The 21404-nt window shown below is 42.2% G+C and overlaps 1 protein-coding gene across 6 annotated transcripts in view; it reads right to left on the bottom strand.

The window, feature by feature from the left end:
* The window catches only part of HDAC9 (histone deacetylase 9), a 2124307-nt gene that overhangs the window by 87383 nt on the left and 2015520 nt on the right, over window positions 1-21404 (bottom strand). For 4 of the 6 annotated variants that reach the window (XM_086941890.1, XM_086941889.1, XM_086941887.1 and 1 more), the window contains 2 exons: window positions 17757-17888; window positions 3946-4061 (listed from right to left, as the gene is read on the bottom strand). In XM_086941890.1, coding sequence (XP_086798016.1) covers window positions 3946-4061; window positions 17757-17888 — 248 coding nt within the window. The remainder of the gene's footprint in view (window positions 1-3945; window positions 4062-17756; window positions 17889-21404) is intronic. The other 2 variants (XM_086941892.1, XM_086941891.1) reach the window with 1 other exon arrangement.

Raw genomic sequence — 21404 nt, forward strand, 5'->3', positions numbered from 1 at the left:
AACAGTTTTTAAGGCACTTGGATACAAAAAGGCTCAGTGCTAGCTACAAATGTTAAAGTTGTGTTTATTTGTACCATTATATTAGTACATTGTTTGCAGTCTTCCTGGTCACAAATGGTTCATGAACTAGAATTTCAACTTAAAATAAATCGGTTCAGCGGCGATAGAGCGAATTTTTCTTCAAACCATTTTGGAATTTGCAGTCCTTTCATGGATACCCTGAAGCTTGTGATCTGACTGGATGCCCAAATTGAAAATGTTTATTGTGGCAACAAGTTTTTTTAATGTGAGCATCTGCAAATCCACATTTGAGGAAAAAAAATTGCAGCATTAAGTGGGTTTGAGGAGCACATCCCCACTCCCTGTGAGAATGATGGAGTTAGGGGACTAGAACTAGAGGTCCACAATCCAAGATATACATTTGGTGGCCATCTTTGACCACAACTCAATCCAAGATGGAGGTACTTGACTGCCATCTTAAATCAGTAATAATCATCAGCCGGCAGAAAGGATAGTTAATCATATAATTGATGAGCCAGTAATCATGATTATTTCAAGATGGCAGCAGAGTGCGTCATCTTGGATTGTGGAATGGTAATTTAAGGTTGGTTGATGCAGTTTGCCGACCATTAATTAAGATCAGTGAACTTCAATGGTAAAAAATCTCCATCACTGCTATAATGAGCACAGAGGACAGGAAGACAGAATATGAATGAAGGCCCCCAAGGCTGTTGGTTTTGTGAGGCGGGCTGCAAACACCCAGAATTTGCTGTTAATGGCCTCTGAGGCCAGCTGTTTTTGGAGGTTCAACGATTGGGTGCATAGAGAGGAAAAGGGCATGCTCTGCATAGAGAAGTGACTATGCACTGCTTCAGCTGAGGGTGGTAGGTTCTGGGAACTCGGGTATAGGGTGTGGAAGGAGGACACACTATTGCCTGGGCGATGCAGCAGGTTCTGGAGATAGAGCACAGACCATGGCCTAAGATCAATCTCTCTGCACATAACCATACTTATGTGGCTGAACGCAGCACATAGCAAGCTCCTACTTTAGCAAATGACAAGTATAGCATGAAAAAACGAAAAACATATAAATGATAAAAGTTTGATACAGGGAAGCTGTGGGTGCCGTATTGGGATCTGGTTGCACGGATAAGGATAGGATTAGGATAAAGACCACACACCCTGCCCAGAGGCTGTTTGCACAGAATGTGACTAAATGGCATGCCCAGCCCATCCAGCCTGCTAAATATGGCTGAAAGCTGTGCCCAGCAGGCTGTACATGCAGGAGAATCAGTACAGAGCATTGCAAAATGTGCATGGAAATTGTCAGTGGGATCTGGGTGCCGGTGAAGTGCTGGCCCTTATGTCCAGTAGGGTTTGCATGCTGGAGGAGAGGGGAGATGGCATGGTAGAAAGGCCATGCTATATCACAACAACCCACAAAGAGCAACCATGCCTTAGGAGCTGGGCACATAAGGATTGGATACAGGACATAATGACAGGAGACACTTTAAAAATGTTTTTCAAATGTGCAAATCTACATGACAAATTATTTATGCGATTTTCGAATTTTTAAGTCGCATCTAGTCGTAATAGGTGAACTGATGATATTGCACTACAAACAACATCGAATTTTAATTTGAAAGTGTTTTTAAATGTAATTTAGTAATGTGATATTTGTTTAGTAAGAAACCATTTTTTTTTAGAAATGATTGCTGTTTTGTGTTTCTTCGTCGGTCACCCTGCTCCTACTCATTCCCCCTTCCATTCAGAAACCCACTGCAAACTTTCTCTCCTCATAGTTTCTGCGGGCCTGGCAGGTGTGACGTCAATCATCCTACTGGTAAGAAAGCGTGTATTGTGAATTAAACTTCCTCTGGGTTCCCTATGTATCAATTGAAAGGAGTTCCACTGGAAATTTCAATGTAGCCCTGTTTTTGTCAAAAAAAATGTTTCATTTTGTATTTCTACATCTCCAGACTGCCCTTGCTAAGGGAGTGAGTGAAATTGACCTAACCTTAAGGAATGGGTTAATGCTAATAATTCATGCTCGTGATGCAGTTTTTTCTGATTTGCCCAAAGGGAGCTAACCATGATCATACCATGCTAAACCGGAGGTTTTTCTAATTTTGTATGCATAAAATGTGTATAAAAGTCCCTGTTTTTAGGAATCAGGGGCTACTTCTCACTGTTTTCCCGAAACTCTGTCTGATTTTATTGGGGCTTTCCTTACAAATCATGTTGTCAGAACTCTTTATGAGCAAGATAATGTAACCTAGGGAATAGATGATTGTTAAGATGATGTATATCTCATGCTCATTTTGTATTTCTGTAACTGAGTCAGAATGTTGTGCCTGATAACTTATATATATATATATATATATATATATATATATATATATATATATATATATGAGATGCGAGCCACTGCTCTGCACTGCCTGGCAGTTTTTGCCTCCTACAGGTAATGCATATACGGTGCTGCTAGAACACAAATGTCTAATTCACAGCATTGTGTGTTGAGTTCGAATCCCTGTTCCGCTCAGTCTTTTAGGCATGTCGCTATTATTGCTATTTGGCAGTAATGTGTGCACAGTCGTGTAGCAGGTGTAGTGGTATCGAAGCCCAGTGGTATAAGGAGCCCACTGCATTAAGTTATGCTGAAGTGCCCTACTGGCATTAGAGTCCATGGCACCCACTTAATGCCACAGCAGTGCCATCTTAAGTATTTCGGGGCCCGGGCAAGATATCTTTTGGGGCCCCTCTACAGAACAAATCTGAATTTCATTACCAACTTCCTAATTACAGCCTCCATGACTTCAAACAAAACGAAATATTGTTAACATTTAACCCGTTAACCGCGGCGGTAATTCTGGCCCGGTGCAAGCGTTTTCGTGTGTGGGCGGGGCCGCGTCGGCCATTGGCCGACGGCAGCACTAAGAAGGTAGTGCTGCCGTCGGCCAATGGCCGACGGCAGCAAGGAAAGGGTTAACAGGATTACACAAACACTGCTGAAATAGGTCTTGGCTGGGACCCTAAAAGTCCTCAACATGGCACAGGGTAGACAGACAGAGTCCGTAGTAGCGATAGGCATAGAGGGAGGGCGGTTTCGATAGAGAAATAGAATAGACAGTGATTTAACGTTCCCTTTCCCTTGGGGTACCTTGGAAGGTGAGGGCCCTGGGCAATTGCCCACTTTGTCCTTATCTTAAATGGTCTCTATGCAACAACTGTTTTCTTCGCAGTTAACCTCTTTGAGTGGAGTAAAGTTGCAAATGGGTATTGACCCATGAATGTTTAAAAGTTAGGGATCCCAAACAAGTGGAATTAAAAGACACAAGAACTAAAAATAAACCCACTATTAATGTGGGAAAAGCATAAACTACCCTAAAAATATAAGCCTCAGGGGCCAACACAAAAGCCTAGCAACAAGACTGAGTCAGTGGCGGCATCAAAACTCCACTGGAAATCTGTGAGAAAAGGGGCAGATCAAACGCCTGGATTTATTGAAATAAAAAAAGCTTCAGAGGTCTTAAGAATACCTTATTTACATGCCAGGTTATGTCATCATAGCGGCATGACATGCATTAGAGACCTTTCCAAGCGGTTGTCTGTTTTTAGAAAGAGCTGGCAGGCCCTAAGAGGGAATGAAGAAATGAGGCGGGCGGCAATGGTCTGTGTCTGTTTAAGGCAAACCATAGGATTGTTGACCCTCCTTTGTGAATGGAAATATTCATTAATCAGTTTTATTAATCTCTGCTGTTTTCCATCTCCTGTTTCTTCATGTTAGCCATTGTTTCCACTCGCGTGCCGACCTGGAGCGCGCGTAGGATGCTATGGGGGGGTAGACCCAGGAGGCTGTGAGGGGGGGATGCAGCATTGCATCTGAGTCTGACATACAACACATACGTTCCTGGTCTCTTACATCACAGGTATTTGACTTACCTCCCCATGAGTGCTGGATGGCAAACCAGAACTTTCATTTTCTGCCCCAATTCCACTTGGACCATTATTTGGCGAGCCGGGGCCTGATCCAGGAGAGCTGCTACTGACGGAGGACTCTGAAAATGAAAAGACATCAGACAATGAGGACTAATGCATAGGTATAGAGATAAGTGCAAATGTAAGGTTAGGGTAAATGCTCTAATTCAATGCCATTTTCATGTCAAATATGTTCTTCCCCCTTCTGTCTTGTTTCCGGTTCTTATGTTAAGGCATTTCTTGAGAAAGAAAGCATATTAAACGTCAATACAGAAAAGTCCACAGTGTGGGGGCGTTCAACGTTGAATAATGCGTGAATCATGATTACCGGAGTACCCGATGTTTGAAGAGTATTTCGCTTTTCCTATTTTTACGGACTTGCACAGATTTTCTTTGCAAACTGGATAATATTTGGAGGATAGTTGGGGGTGAAAGTTTACTTGACATTTTCTTATTAGTTAACTTTAAATCTTTTCCCTCACAACGTTGAAACTGGGTGGATGTCAGCTCACTTTTATCTTGCAACTACCTAAAAGGTGCACGAAAATGTCAATGTAAATGTGAAAATCCACCTGCAAAAAAACTTTGCAAAGTAGGGGCAGAATTGCGGGAACTACACAAGAGAAAAACGTTGCAACATCAGGCACTAATATTGAGCAGAGAGAAAATCCTTTGTGATGAGAATGTTTTTAAAAGTGAGGTAAAAAAATCGGTTATTACATTACTTTCCATTGTGATAAAAAAACATCTATCCGAGATTCTGATGTAGATACATAGTAAGCGTTAGAACATATCTTTGTTGTAGGATCTGGAGCAAGTTTATCACTGAAGTCCAGAATCGTAGGAGTGTGTCAACTGGATATATTATTATTATTAACTAGGCAAAGTTATTTACAACTTCACTATTACTCCACACATCAAATGGATTGTGATCAAAGAATGTGTCCCAGAAGGGCACATTTAATTTAGGAATTCCCAAGAAATAAAAAGGGTTCATTACTTTCTAATGGAAGAGTAATTATTGTTACACAATAGTAAACATTTGATCAAACTTGGAAGGATGAGAACTGAGTGGATCTGCCAGGATTCGAACCTGTGACCAAGAGGTCAAACACAGACTCTTGCAGTGGAAGCATTTGTCCACTAATCTACACAGAAAAATAAAACAAAACAACTATTTCTGTAACAAAAAATGAAGCAATTCACATACGTGTAAAATAGCTCCTTAATTCTGGGATAGGCGATTCTTGACCTTTCAGCCAGTTACCAAAGTGAAAACAAACTATTAGCATATCCAGTCTCTCCACACAGACGGAGTGGGTGCAGCGGTGGTGAGGTGGGGTCCTGGTGCGGGGGGGGGGGGGGGGGGGGGGCTCTGTTAGCACTCTGGTAACTCAATCTCCTGCATGGTCATATCACGTAATTCAGTGCACTAGTGCATTTGGCACAGTTTCTTAGTAAAACTGAAACCATGTTCTGGGGCGGAGGGTGCCCTCACCACTCCTGGTACTTTGTGAGTGCCCGTGTCACCTAAAAGTCGTTCGCTGGTGCACTCGGCCCAGTTCCTTAGAGAGTCAACATTCGTGGCCTGAGCCCTGACGGTCTCCTTCCTTGGTTCAGGGGCTGGTGTGCAGTGGTACTGCACGTGTGAGCCACAGCTTGTGTGAGCCTTTCTACTTACCTGTGACCTAGCGGTACTAGCAGCGGTCCCCCATTAGGGCACAGGTGCCCCCTCACCCCCTGCTGGCAGTGCAGCAAAAGTGAAAAACATAACGGTAATGAAATTAATTACAGTTTTATTTTTCACTGCTCCCAGCCCGAACAGTGTTTGGGAGTGGGGCTGCTGCTGACTGGCAGCAGGGGAGTGGTGCTCCCTTCACCAGTTTGAACAGCGGAATTGACTTTGGCGGGCCATCTTGAGACAGGTGCCTGACAAGCGCAGTGTAAACCTCTCAACCTAACTGTCTCAGACAGCTGGGTGGAGAGCAGGCACAGGCCTGTGCCTGCTGGAGCGTCGAGGCAGCCTGCTCCAGCCACTCCTGGCGCTGCTCTCATGGTGCTCATCTGCAGCATGACAGCAGCGTCGAGATTTGCAGAAAAGGGTTGCCTGAGGCTCCACGTGGTACTGTCGCGCTGAGAAAGAAGAAGAAAGAATGAAAAGCCAGAGGAGAGGAGAATTCGAGTAAATACATTAAAAAAATGTTTTTGGCCTCCACTGGGTTTGGCTCTTGGTGTCATCAACGCCCCTCCATTGTTGAGGGTCACCACCCGGCATTGAGTGGGGCACACCAAAAAGCAGTCTTTTATTGCATTGCACCGCACAGCACCATTGTTTCAATAAAAAGTAAGTTACCAAACACATTACAATCTTCTGCTGTGCACCCCTGTCAGCTCTATTCCTGTCTTCTTCTCTAGTTTTAAACACTGGCTCAGTCTTTTCGATTGTTCTTTCAACTCACCCTTTCATTGCTAGCTCGTGCCCTACCACACCCTAATCTCACAATGTATCTCATTCTGCTTTGACGGTGCTCTCTTTTTTGCTTGCCAATCTCGTTTGTGCCGTCTCTCTCGCCGTCCTTTGCTTTCCCCCAGAGTGGGCACTCACACTTTTTTTAAGTGATCCAATTTCGGCTCTAATGCATGCATGCATTCATTGCTTTATTCAATGGGCTGGAAGGTCAGTGTGTTTGACCAGGCTTTTACCTGCACTACTGTTGGGAAATTCAACAGTAGCCCAAATTAATGTAGTGCTACATTCAAGTGATGAAGTGAATGAAGTTCACAGCGTGCCGAGAAGGAAGCAAGCTTCACAGCACTCCAGTGGCATAAGTCGAAAATATGTATGGTGCAGTGGAACATCCCAGAGAAGGCCTGGGTTCAATGATAGTAAAAGTGAGGAGCTGCAAGTCCATGTTCCTAAGGCAGCTAGTCAAGCCAAAAAGACCTTGAGAACGCGGCTTGCAGACTTGATGGTAAATACACCACATTAGTATGGATAGAAAGGTAGCTTACAGTTTGTGGGGTGCACTTAGCAAGTCCACCTTACACACCAAATTATCGACCTATGCTTCGCACTAAGTCGCAATGGCATAAAAGCAGTGCTTAATTTGTGCCGTGGTTTCCATTGCTCGCCACCAGCATATAATTGTGAGCACAGGCCCTAGTGACAGTACACCACATGGTGGAACTGTCTTTTTTAATTTTGAGATGAACACAACAATTGTGTTTATTGAGTCAATATATATTGAAAACTAATAATATTAGCCTCTCATGGCATTATTATAGCTTTGTGTGGTCTAAAACAGCCTGAATTGCCAAACTAGTAGGAATGCGATGGTTAGGTGTTATGTTGGTACTGCCATTACAGGGTATGGGTGATGCAGGCTGCAGTGGCCTTCTGAGAAGTGCCCTAGCACTTCACTTTTTACAAATGATGCACTGCAAAAAGTAACACAAAACACTCTCTACAATGATTAGTCTACCGCGGGCGTTGCATTCTCGGCCACCATGTGCCAAAAGAAAGATTTCACTGCACTATATTTTAATGGAGGGTGAACTATCACCAAGCGGACTTAATGTGGGCACATCAGGAGTCTTCTTGGTGACCGAGGAAAGGAATGAAGAGCAAATGGCAAACTGGCTGGTGTGCAAGTCGAATGAATGTCTAAGGAAGAGCAGGGCAAGGACACAAAGGTGTGTGGAGATGTACAATCAAAAGCAGTGAAAGAGACAGAGGGACATAGAATATGGAAATGTAAAGATAGAGAGGGACACTAACAAAGGGGCAAGAAGCAAACAGAAGGACAATAGAGACAGGGTGAAAAGAGCAACTCTACACTGGAGGTAAGTACAAGTTGACACCAGTCACGAGCAGGTTCACTATCCTAGGACATGCAAACACCAGAGGTGGACACCTTCAGGAACAACCAGCTGACTGCTGTGAAAACAGATATAACAAGGACAGGGCACACAGGGAAGGACATGCACACCTTTAAAAGGCAGACAAAAAATACCAGGGTTGGACACAGGATCGACAAAAGTAGCTAAACACACTAAAATGGCAGATATTCAAGGTCCAAAAACAGTGCACGGGCTAATAGGCTCCTAGGGGCCTTTAACCACTGAGCCTCAGAAAGACACATTTAAAAGATGGTTGTACACTCAGGCATAGGATGAGGAACAGGCAAATGCCACCGGAGTTGGATACTCTGAGGGTTAACAAACAGCTCTAACAAGCAGACACACCCCTAATCCCTGGACAGACACTGAAGTACTATCAAAGTCCAAATAAGATCAAGCTATCAAAGAGCACTGGACACACACATTGACACTTCAGCGACTAAACACACAGGGGCATCAGTGATTCTAGGTCCAGCATCCTTCTCCACGATGCTTTAAAAAGTTGCCTCTTGCACAATGAAAAATAGGGCTTTGGGAGGGGCGGCCGACCAGCGGGAGGCCTGGCGCTCCTGGGGGATTTTAGCCCGGGGGGCGGGGGGGGGGGAGGGGCAGCCAGCACCTCAGTTGGGCTGGTTGGGCTTTGTGGGCTCCTTTTTGGCTGGTTGGGCTGGTCTTGGGCTATCTTTGGGCTAGTGGCATATTTAGCCAGACATTTTGGTAAACTACCCACCATTTTGGTGGTAGTGACCCAGCAGCCGGCTATAGGTGTCCTGGGGGTTTATCTGTTTCCCACCTACCCACCCACCCTTTGTTTCTTTTAATGGGGAGCGGTGGTTACTGGGTTGTAGGATTGTGTAGGATGGGGGGGTTTTATGAGGTGGTCTTGTTGGGACCAGGTGCATCGGGGGGTTCTATTGTATGGGGCTTTCGTCGCTGGAACAGGTGCTGGCGTGTTTTATCTGTAGTCCTTTGTGTTGGTGGTTTTTCCTAAAAGTGCAGGGGGTCTGGGTTTACAGTTGGGTAGATATAAAAAGTTATATATTTAGGTAGGTAGGAAAGTTGGAAATTGCAAGTTGGTGTTTATAATTGTTGCATGGGGATCCAATTTTAGGGGTGGGGGAGCGGTGTATGTTACGAAGTATATTTTTAGTGAGGCTTAGTTTTGTTCGGCACAGGCCAAGGGTATATATTTGTAAGGTGCACCTGATTCCAATAAAGCAGCCTTTTGCACACCAACAAGCTGGTCTGTGGTATGTCTGCCCCTCCCCCCCCCCCCCCCCCCCCCCAGTGTGGGCCCAAATATTTGGTGTTATTACTCCACAATCCAATAATACTCATTGTATCACCTAAGGCAAGGATACTTTTATCTGCAAGTAAATTTAAATACATTTCAGTGGGGTGTTCACCAGGCTGAGTTCTGCTACTGTTTAAAAAAATTTGTTTAGTTAGCAGGCTCACGTTTAGTTCTTTTTTCCCTGCAGCCTTGATGCCATACTATGTATTAGTGCGAAGACAGCAATATCTCAGAAAAGGAAGAAGGTCGAAGAAACACGACAGAACATCCCCGGAGTAGAATTTATCTGGCTTCATCCAAGGAAGACTACCCCATGAAACCTTCTTACCTACCTTCACAACCTACCCCTTCCCCACTGTGATCCAACAAGACTTTACTGGTGGTATCCCCTTCACTCTTCCAAATGCCTGATCTTACTACCCACTAACTACCTCAGCACTCACAGAGGGAGTGATGTTAAGTGATTGTTGGAGGTCTTGTTACACTCCTGACTGGCAGCTCATCCTAGTCCTGAACTTCCACTGTCTAGCTGTCACTTGCTCTTTGTTTTGGTGTATCTAGAAATTCATTTTCACCTTTTTATCCATCTCTCTATCAACTTATCTCTCTCGAACACATTTTTCACTGCCTTTCTGTCAGGCTATTCAGAAAATCTATTTTAATAAGCTGCCTTATAATACTGCTGACGAAGATTTCACATTGAATGATTGACCCAAAGCAATGGGTTGAACATGCTTTGGAGAGTACTAGCTTATTTAAAAAAAAACTTTAATGTATACCGTCAGTTTTTGTGGTAAAACAAATAATTTAGATGTGCTGCACCTGATCTCAACGCAGGCCTTTCATGTTTGGAAAATAGCAGAATTCCTTATAGCCTTGAGGTGGTTTTAAATTAGACTATACCCACAATAAGGTGAGTCTACTCTGTACAGCAATTGCTAGGCATTGTTGCCACATGTTATTTTTTAGCCACATCAGTGCTGCTGATATCATTGACCCCGGGAGAATGAAAGGACATTTGGGAATTAAACTTGTGATTGCAGGTTGCACACATATCGCTGTAGTGGGTGTGTAAGTCACAGTGTATTTATTTGTCAAAGAAGAGACTGGGTGGTCTCTTATTCAAGGATTTCACTACAGGGAAAAGTCACATATAAAATCACACTACGGTCAATTTTTAAATGGAAGAGGATGCCTTGAGTGGTCATCTTACATTTCTAATTTTTTGGTCACTGTGCCACTACACCCAACTATACATACATTTGCATTGACTGTGCCACAGAAGGGACTCTCTCTGAGTTGGGAGAGGGGTAATAATGTACACATTCTACTTAAACAGACATCCAGTCCTACTAAAGCAGCTAACAAAAAATAACCAGCTCAATTCAATATTAAGTTTGCCCAACATCATCCCAGTTTTTTTTATTCCAATGTCTTTCCAAGGGTGACTTCTTTGTATCTCTCTGCAAGCAAAGTATTCGCAGCACAGGTGTTCTTGATCTTACCAACGGAAATACCACAGAAAAACATCCTTGAACACCTGAATCACACTCAGCCAGTGCTTAATTTGAGCTGGTGTTGCAGGTGGGGCCCACTAACACTAATTTGTGGGGACCAGAACTTATTTTTTCTTATCTGACATTTTCCGAGAGCAAGAGGAAGAAAACCACAAAAAGGGGTAAGAAAGGGAAAGCCAGAAAACAGTCACAAAGGGAGTAAGCAGGAACCTGCAGGAATGAGATAAAGGGGAAGTTAGTGTCATGGATTAAAGAGGCAATAGTTGGATTCCAGACTACGCAGCCTTGGTATTCGGTACGCCGACTTGTAAAAGTGATGGCCGCTGGCTTCCAGGCAGAGCTTTGAGTACCAGTACTCATTCTTTTACAAATTAAGCCCTGCAAACAGCAACATTGGCCTCAGGGCCTTTGTGCATCTATAGTGCTTAAAACAGAAGGCCTGTACATATGTGTTATTCCTATAGTGTAAACCTTGCCAAAGAGCAGTGTCACACTGTACAGGATCAAAGACAAGCACAAAGTCACGAGTAATAGAAGCAGAAGCTGGGTTGTGGATGGCTAATGCATTGTGATGTAATATTCTTTACAGAGGTGCGTCTTTAACTCTTTCCTACATTGGAGCCGTATTGAAAGGAGTGGTCTCAAAGTATATGGGGATGTTGTCCCAGATGCTCGGCGCATAGATGGAATATGCCTGTTGGATTGTTTTTTTCTTTTTTACACTTCTTAGTCTGCAGTCTGATGGCGTTCTCGCTGCGGGTGTGCTGAACATCAGCACGGGTAGGACTATAACATTCTAATAAAGGAATGCTTTATGTGAAACATGATATTATCTTTCCATACATTATGACCTAATGTTCTGTATCAATCCTGGATTTCTAGCTGTTGGGAATCCCTTTAATGATGATTCTCTTCCAATTCTTTACAATGTCCACAGTATTAGGTACATAATGCAAAAAAGAAATATTTTGCTTAATATAAGATTACAACCATGTGCAAGATTTTATTCGCACCACTTCCAATCTGGATACTCTTTCTTGCCCCTACTGCATTTTAAAGCCAACATTTCAGTTTTCTAGTCGGTGGTGAGAGGGCAATGCATGATTTTGCTATATATTTATGTGCTGCGCTATATAAATAGTTGTTTTTGTTTCAGTTTCAAGTTAGCAAACAGATGGAAACAATTATAACCACATGTCCAAAGTGAGAAGATGCTGAGAGGTTGGCGAGTTAAGAGGTCAAAGGTGAGGGAAGTGACCAGCGACAGGCTTCAATTTGTCCACAAAAAGGTCACAAGAACAGGCCAGCAGAGTTAGGGACATCAGTGGAGAAAGAATATGGTGGACAGAAAAAGCATTGTATGTATTTGTAGCTCCGTTCTTACAAAACTCAAATGAAGCGAGGTAAGGGAGCATATACCTGTTACCTAAGTTGGCTTTTAAAATATAGCATTGCCTATTTAATAAATGTTCTCTATTGACTAATGTATCATGAGCAGTACTTAATTTGTAAAAAAAAAATACGTGCAGGGCTCTCGTCAGGAGGCCAATGCAGCTTGCACCAAGCATTGCCCCTGACAGTGCTGCCAATGATAGTACAAATACAACTAATAACCATCACACTCCTACAAGTGTGACACTTCAAACTTTTCCAGACCCCCAAAGCTATAAGAATGGTAGTTGGGTGGCAGGTAAAAGTAATTTTTAATGTACATTGAATGAATAATTGACTGTTGGGTATTCTCAGACAGCGCCACCTTGTGGCAGACTGTCACAAGTGCCGGTGTTGATAATTAAGTGCTAGTGCTGACCGAAAACCACCGGCTCAAATTAAGCACTGATCATAAGACATCTCCGTCTGTACATAAGGACAAAGAGTAAATCAGATACAGTGTGATATGGAGTACAATTCTATCAATGTGACATTCATTAAAATGTTAGCCTGGCATGTAACATCATGCTTGAATTGTACCCTACCTGCTGCTTAGAAAAAAAGCGAACCCCTTGCTTGCTATGTTTTGCAGTCCACCGCACTATATATGTGATAATGTGTCCCTGTGTTATACTAATCAGGGCCCGGGGAAAAAATGTAATTCCACTGTAAGCTGATACAATCTATGAAAATGTACTGATCCGCTTCTGCCTGCCCTTGTTGAAAAAGAAGGCGGAAGACAGCAGTTAATAATGCCTCCTAAAAATTTAAAACAAGCGTTAGCAATGTCATATGAAGGATAAGGGCTTTGTATCACTGATGGGTTTAGGCACTCAATATGTCATTATATATGCAATCTCTCACTCATCTTTGCACTCATCCACCCAGTGACATATTCTTGCATTCTCTCGGGCAACCAAAATAAAACACAAATAAACTCAACAACATATGCAAGATAAATAATAAAAAGTAGAAAATAGAAAACATGGTGCTGTCTAAACACAACTGGAATACACTTGCAATAATGAAACTAAAATAGCAACAGGTGTACGTTTTTCAATGCACATTACAATGTCTATCGTTCTTTTACAATTCTGGCATGACCACCACGTTTATAAACAATGTGTTGCTAATCTTAGAATGGTAAAACATTATGGTCACCAGGCGTAGTGGAAGTGGCCAGATAGAGATTCTAGCAAGAATTATTACAGTGCAAATCTTCACCCCCCAGGGTTTGCCAAAGGGGATAACTAAGACCAAAATACTTCCCCACAAAGGTAGTAATCTTTGAGATTTCATGTACCTACCTGACAGCAGGCTTTAACATGGTGAAAAAAATCCACCCTTAAAGGCCTATTGGCTTTAACATATGTGTTACATAGTAAATAAATCAGGCCTATTGCCTTTATTATAACTTTTCTTAATAAACAAGTGAGGCCTTTTACTTGCCACCATTCTGCATTAAGAGTAAGTTTTACAATTAGACAAAAAGATCTTTTCAGTAGAAGCACATAACTCCGACCCTGTCGAATCCTGTACCCAGTGGCGCCAACATGCGAATGGCGCTCAGGGCGCTCTCTGTATTGCTCCGAAAGCTCTTTTTTAGATTGATCACATAATATCTTGCGACAGCTGTGCTCTCAACCCAGACCTAACCAGGCATTTGGTTGCAGATAACAATCACACAATGAACACAATACGACCCGCAAAACAGGCAGTTTGAGCAGTTTAAGTGATCACCCCAGGTGTATGTTATGCTGATGAGCAGTACATTTACTGCACAAACTGCACAAAATACCCAAAGTTCACCAATCTTTCTGTTTTTTCTGCAGAAAAATATGGGTGGCTTATAGGATCTGAGATCGAAGAAGGGATTAAAAAAAGGAAAACTATGTTTAGGGGCCTCTTCAAAAGGAAGTGCAATTGATGAGATGTCAGATAGTAATAGGAAGTACGTTTCAGAGCTCAGATACAAGCACTGAGAAAGACCGGTTGGCCGCGTAGGAACACTTATAGGTGGGAACTGTGAGGTGCCGTCTTTTCTCGGATCAGAGGGATTGAAGAAGGTGGCAAAGTGTGGGACAATCCTAGAGACATGAGGATCTAAAAACTGTAAGACTTTGATGAACCATGTGGAAACTTATTTAGCTGGTTGCTAGTGGCATAACATACCTGCAGAGTAAACTGAGTCAAAATGATTAAGGCTGTGAACAAGTCAGAATACAAAGTTTTGAATTCATTGGAGCTAGTTTAGAAGAATAGCCGAAAGATCAATGTACACTACAAAGGCAGGGGAAAACCAGAAGAGATGTAAGAGTAGACTTTAGTTTAAAAATGCAAGATGTTCCTCAAGCAATAAAGTTAGAAAAAGCATTATAACACCACAGAGTTGGTTTGACTGTACGCAGGAAATGTCTGATTGCATTTTTTGACCTATGTGTTTTAGAACATTGTGAAGTGTAGTTTGTCAGGATATAGACAAACAGACCTTTTTGTAAACAATTATCAGTGAGGCTTCAGTCTTATCAGCATTCACCTAAATATTGTTATTCTACATTCAGTTATGGATGGCTTTAAGATTGTTTCAAAAGGTAGGCAGGAAAGCATGGCAATCAGAGTCAGAGAGAGTAGGCTTTTAATGTCATCTTATAATCCTAGATCAAATTAGCATAGAAAGGATGCACGTAGAAGGACACGTATGCATCCCTTCTATTGCTCCCTTTGAGCAATAGGACGGAGTCGAGTTAAACCCTAATGATGGAGACAGCATGGGACTAATAAAGAAAAGTGTGCACCAGAAAGTATTGACACTATCTTCATAAAAGGAATGAAACCAAGAAAGGGAGGTCCCTCTACTTTCAATGAAGGTGAGCATTACAGAATACACGATGATGAATGATGCAGAAACATACAGTAAGACTAAGGCAGCAACAGCATCACCAAAGATGAAGGGCAGCCAGGACAAAGGATTCAGAGCATCTACATAGACAACAAAACAACTTCTGGGAGTCGAAAAAGTTGGGTGACCCAAGATCCTTGATTAGCAAATTAAAGACCACTAATTGCATAAGATTGGTGAATGCTAAGCGCTGGAATATGCTTCTGTAATTAAGGGGAATACAAGCATCCACTGGCTTTATTATACATATGGTGCATTTTCCTTGCTTGGGCCGGGCGCAAGCAAGGAAAATGCGCTGCATCAGGAAGAATGCACTACCCCTAAGGAAGCCACAAACTTGTGCTGCCCGGGGGACAGTGCATTCATGTGAAAAACGGAACGGCTGCTTTGGAGCTGCTCAGAGTTTCACTGTGCAGACGGTAACCCGCCTGCACTTTTAAGGGGATTAGAGATCCCCTTGCAAGCAGGTGCAGTGAGTGACTGTACCTGCCTGCAAGCGGATGTCTAGGGATCCCCTTTCAGTCTTCTAGGGGGCATCCATTAGGGGGCACACTGACAGTGTGTCTGCAATATGGTGTGGGCACAGAGGCAAAGGGATTCCCAAGGGAATGCCCCCTGATGACAGCACTGGTGCTTTATGTGCGCCAGCGCTATTGGTATAACAGAAGGGGACACACAAGCTTCTGCTTCCTCTTCTGTAATACCAAAGAGACAGGGGCGCGCAAAGTGGGCGTAAACGCCCGTTACGCCCCCAGGGCACTTCTTTAATGCAGGTCCAGTTGGGGAATTTTTAGCTTGTCTAAGACAACTTTATGCTTCATAGCTGATGGCAATTTGCAGATAGAGGCATTGAGGGGGAACACTTTGAGCCAGAAAGTGCATGATTGAAACTGACCAATAGTGAACAGGATGTAGCAGGGAAATGACGGCAGATGACAGCCTCAGGTGGAGAACACTGGGAGCTCCAATACATATCATTCTTTGAAAAATAAAAAAGAAATACAAATTATTCCCAGAAAAGGGAGGCTATGTGCATGTTGACATTTGTTAGTTGGATGAATTCATGGGCTACATATGTTCTAATCGTCCAATTATTTAATAGTACAGATTATAGCAAGAATGTGATACTTATGTTATTTAATTGCATAATCCTGCTTGAATCATGTAGGTATGTATTTAAATATAGACAGATATAAAACCTAAGCACGTGAAATATGAACCAAACATTTAAAAACAACTTCGAAAGCAAACACTTGTTAAAAGGTGACAGGACATTTTGCTCAGACTAGCATGAGCTTGTCATTCTTACAATCAAACCTGAGATAAGAACAATATCACCTCTTGCATATGTCAAGTAGAGAGAATGTGTCTCTTTAAAAGGTGTTCACAATTGATATGGTAGGTTTCAGTATTATTTACAAATTAAACTAACATTTATTTAAAAAAACATATTTTGCCTCTTGATTTCTCCTTTTAAAATGTTATACTCAGTGTATAAAATTGTTGGTAGCTAAAGGCTTTGCAGGACTCGATTCCAAAAGAGAAAATCATATCTCTCTGTAGTGATACTACCTAGCACCATTCATTTTTGGTGCATCACCACACTCTATGCTGCAGAGCTAAACACCTAGCAGTGCTACAAAACACAGAAGCGCCTGAACTATGTCTCTAAATTAAGAGAAATTAAGGTGGAAAAGTGCCGAGCACAGTAAGCCACTTGACTCAAATGTGAATTTTCTCTTACTCTGTCAACCTCTGTTGAAACTGTCCCCATCACGCTGTTTAAGGGATATTGACATTCACTTACAATACTTTAATGTACACCCAAATGAAGGCAGTCAACTGAATTAAGGCCGCAGAAGATCACAAAACTTCTCTCCATCCTTAACAGACTTCCCAGTCAACATTAGCAATGCACACATAGAAACCTGCATAACCAGCAATTAAAATCACTCCAACTAAATTATCAAGTTAAACATTACCACACTGCTCACAACTCGAACCTCATGCCTATCTAGAGGTCACTCATTCAGAGACACTTAATTCTCCTGTAAAGAAAAAAACAACTAGCAAAACGTGTGCCAACATCTATCTTCCTTTGGTTTTCAGAAACGTAGACAATCAAATGTATCTAGTTGAGACAAGCAGGAGAGAGGCACAAACAGACACCCTACTCTAACCAGGAATCCCCAACACTCACTCCTCCTCTTAGAACTCCAAACCTTCTCATAAATAGACAAAACTTCAATAAAAATGAGAACTTAACTGGATCACATCTCTCTCCCTCCAACCTACACTACAGACACCTAGTATTCTACTGTCTCTCCCAATACCTGCAAGACGCAGACCTTTCACAACCAACACAACTCATTCTGTACCTTCACACCTCAAATCACATATACAACAGATACAACATGATGTAATCCCTTTAACCATGCCTGTCGCTGTTCCTGAACGTACAACTTCCAGACTTTAACCGACTTTAGAATATATGTGAAACTACCATCTATGCCTTATCTGGTGTTAAAAAAAGTCTAAGAAAACAAACTAATCTTTCTTCCACTGTTCTCCCTCCCCCTTCACAATCTACATGGCTGAGTAAAATGTGACTTGCTCATTCAGGGAATACTGGCCCATAGTCAGCTATTCCCTTTATATGTATGACATACAATGTGTAGTTTGTGTAAATCACACTTCTAGCAGACAAGTGACAATCCCTCCAGTCCTCAATTACCTGTCACCTCAAACATTCTCTTCTTGTATGAACTGACCACACTTCCATCCTTCCTCCTGAGTAAGGGGCTGCTTCTCCTCTCTGCCACTTTCTGTTTTAACCTGGAACGCACCTTCAGGTTGGGCTCCGAGGCTGGGGAATTAAGACAAAAATATATATAAATAAAAACAAAAAAGCCATCTGCCTCCGAAAAGTTGCTAACACACCCCTCTACAGTCCTCTACAATAAGCAGTCATCAACAAAAGGCGCGTGTGAGGGACTCTGCTAAACAACTGTGTGTTGAGCTTGGCGTCAAGATGGAACTAATGCATCAATTGCCTTTAGGACCGGTCCTCTGGGTCTAATCGAATTTCAAGAACATGAAGAAAAGTTGTGTGTGTATAAAAATAATTGTATTGTATTTTTTTTTTATTGTGGTGCTCTCAGTTGCTTTTTAATTCTCTGAAAGCGAAGGAGATCATGTCGTATTTCACGCAACAAAATGAGAGCCATTTCACTTCTATATTAATGTTGGCTGCAGATGTGTAAAATTTAGTGGATCATTGGAAGGTCCTTTTTCTGAAATTTAGCGGACGTTTAGGCTGCACAAAATGTTTTGTGATGTTACCAGACATTGATAAGCTGCTTTTTGATTGGTCAATTCAGTAGAGTTGGTCATAGTACTGAAAAATATAACCCGCTTGAACTGATGCTATTTTTCATCCACTTGGCTGAAGTGAGCAACTACTAGGAGTTCCACAAAGTGATGAATCCATTTGCGGAAACATATATGTGTTGGTCGGTTTCCTGCCAGTGAGTGCAATTTAGCCAGTGCTGTGTGTGCACAACTACCTGGAAATCTCTATACCATTTAGACATTGGCCAATCTATTGCAGGGGGCGACATCTGTATTGCTACCCCAGGTGGTAATGGTATGCATAAGGATCACCCACGTAGATTGGCAGGTCTTGAGGAGATATGTCAGTGCCCTCTGCATAAATCACCCGCATTCAGGCCAGCACAATCTAATCTATGTATGACCGGTGTGTGCCTTCAAAGCACCTGATCCACAATATCAAATTGATGTCTGAAGCCCACAGGCTGAGAGGATGGAGTTGATTGCATGTGGATGCCCCAATACAAAGAAGATATCATATTACCCATCAGCCCTTTCAATGCTGATAACAAACAGTGTCTCCCGCTGGTGGAAACCCTATCTCTAACGGTGCTGTATGTCTATAAAGGGGCAATAGCTTCTGCCCCTTCACACTATATTGCCCAGAGCACTTATATTACAATATTTTGATTGGCTCCTTTAATTACACTTTATATATTATAAATATACTATCGGACCTGACATGCATAGAAATACCAGGTAGGCAAGTGTGGGAGTTGTGCCCCGTATATTCAAACTCCGAAGGTTAACTGTTCAAATCTCATGTGATCCTCCCATGCAAAGTTAACATGTTCTGCCTTTTTCTCCTTTTTAATGCATTAAAATTTTTGGCACTGTGTTCAAATGAGCAATGGACACATTATTTAACTTTGGTGGGGATAGAATTGTGATTGATCTCTGTCTGAAATGTATAGCACTTTTCCCTGCCACGCCCCTACTGTGCTGCAGAATTAAAACCTATAATTTTGCAATGTTAACCAAGCTATTTGCCACAATATAAATTATGCCACGGCAAACATTCCACAATTAGTCCTGATTCTTTGAAGAATCATGAGAAATTTTGACCCTCTGATATTTTTTTGCATGCCTGATTCATACCAAGGTGTAAAAAAAACCTTAACGCACAGATCCAAGGTTCGTATCTAAAAAACTGTGTCAGAAAAAATAATGGGGATTTGGCAATGTGCATAGTTGGGAAGTCAGTATAGAACCTCAAAGCAGCCAACGGCCATCAATAAACCCCTAAATAAAACTGCCTCCCATTAGAAACATTCATGCCCTAATGTTAATTTGGTTGAACAAACACAGCCATTTCACAACCTGACACTTGACAAATATCAGCTATTAGGACAAATGCCATGATAATATTTATGCAGCAGTTAGAAGAAACGTATACAGCATCAACGTACAGAAGTCAGCACTTGGACACCACTAAACATGTCAGGAGGTAGACTGGGAAATATCATGGCATCCATTCAGCGCCCAGCAATGCAATATTACTTATTATTAATTACTGCAACAATACATTAATAGTGTTAGAGGTAATTGGATTTTGGGACTGGATTTGTCCATTCTGACAGCCTTCAGGAAAGATTCCGCTTCAATCATTTAGGAATCACAATTACAAACAATCACGCAAAAGTGGGAAACAACCATGTAATGCAGCAATCAAAACAAGTCAGATAGAGAATCCACCTCCCTCGCCGGACATTGACCCCCCCTCTCTACCTTTAACTCATTTTCCTTACCTTGTACCCTGAATGAAGGAGCAATTTCATGTACACATCTCACTACTATTGTTTACTAACATCACGCATGTAACCAAGTAGTCCTATGGCATCATGTCAGTGCAAAGACACAGGAAACAAATAACAATGAAGAAATATTTCAGCCCTCTAGTGGTGAATGCCAGTACTGGCACCAGTACTTAATTCTTAGCCCCAGCATTTATTTATCACCATTTGCAACACAGTGGCACTATCTGCCTATTTTTGAGCAGAGAACATTAAGAAGATTATTTAAATGTAGAGATATCTTTAAAAAAAAACAATAACATTGTATACCAGGCCATTCTTACCTTAGAGCAGCATGGACTAGTCCAAATTGTCAAATTTTTAGTAGTGTGATAGTTACTACGTAGTGTTTATAGTAATTTTTGGCAGCCCTGGTAGGGACACTGGGTGGCGGGAGCTGCAATTGCCACCTGAGAAATAGTTGGCCCGTGGGACTTATTGTATTTATTTTTACAAATTAAGCACTGCTTCTACCCGCGGTGTCAAGCTCTGTTGCAGTTACATTTAGTGTGGGTGGGGCTGGCGCACAGCGGTTTATGTATCAATATTGATCCTTGGTTTTAGGTGCTATACGAGTGATGTCAGGCGTCCCTCGACATCCAATGTAACAGGCTATGTTGTGGGGTCAGTCACTCGTATAGCACCTAAAACCAAGGATCAATATTGATACATAAACCGCTGTGCGCCAGCCCCACCCACACTCCTGTTTTACGTTTTCGCGTCCACCATCGGACCGGCTGCACGCAAAAGAAATTGAAAATGAGTAATTTTGACGACATTTCCAAGAGCACAGAGGCCAGAGCCTCAACCTTTGCGTTTAAATCGGATGAAGCTAATCGGATATACGCACTTATTAGGGAGGAAAATGCCCAGGAGGCTACAACTCGCTCCAAAGAGCAACATATAAAACAACTAATTTACCTAAGCAAGAGACGCATAAACCAACAATTACACGCGAGTACGTTGGTGAAGTATCATCGTAACCTACGCATACCAAGGGGACTCAGAATTGCCCTCAGACCATCACTTTGCAAGAATTCTAAAACCTTCCAAGAAAGGTGGTTTGAGATTTTAAACAAATGCTCACTCGACTTGATTCTCTTAATTATAGAAGAACTATCTGGAATACTTGGGGAACTGACTAGAGAAATAGAGGAGACATCAACTGAACTGTCCAAAATGTTAACGGAGGATGAGCT

This window comes from Lissotriton vulgaris, chromosome 10 (assembly GCF_964263255.1).
Source record: "Lissotriton vulgaris chromosome 10, aLisVul1.2, whole genome shotgun sequence".
Taxonomy (NCBI): Eukaryota; Metazoa; Chordata; class Amphibia; order Caudata; family Salamandridae; genus Lissotriton; species Lissotriton vulgaris.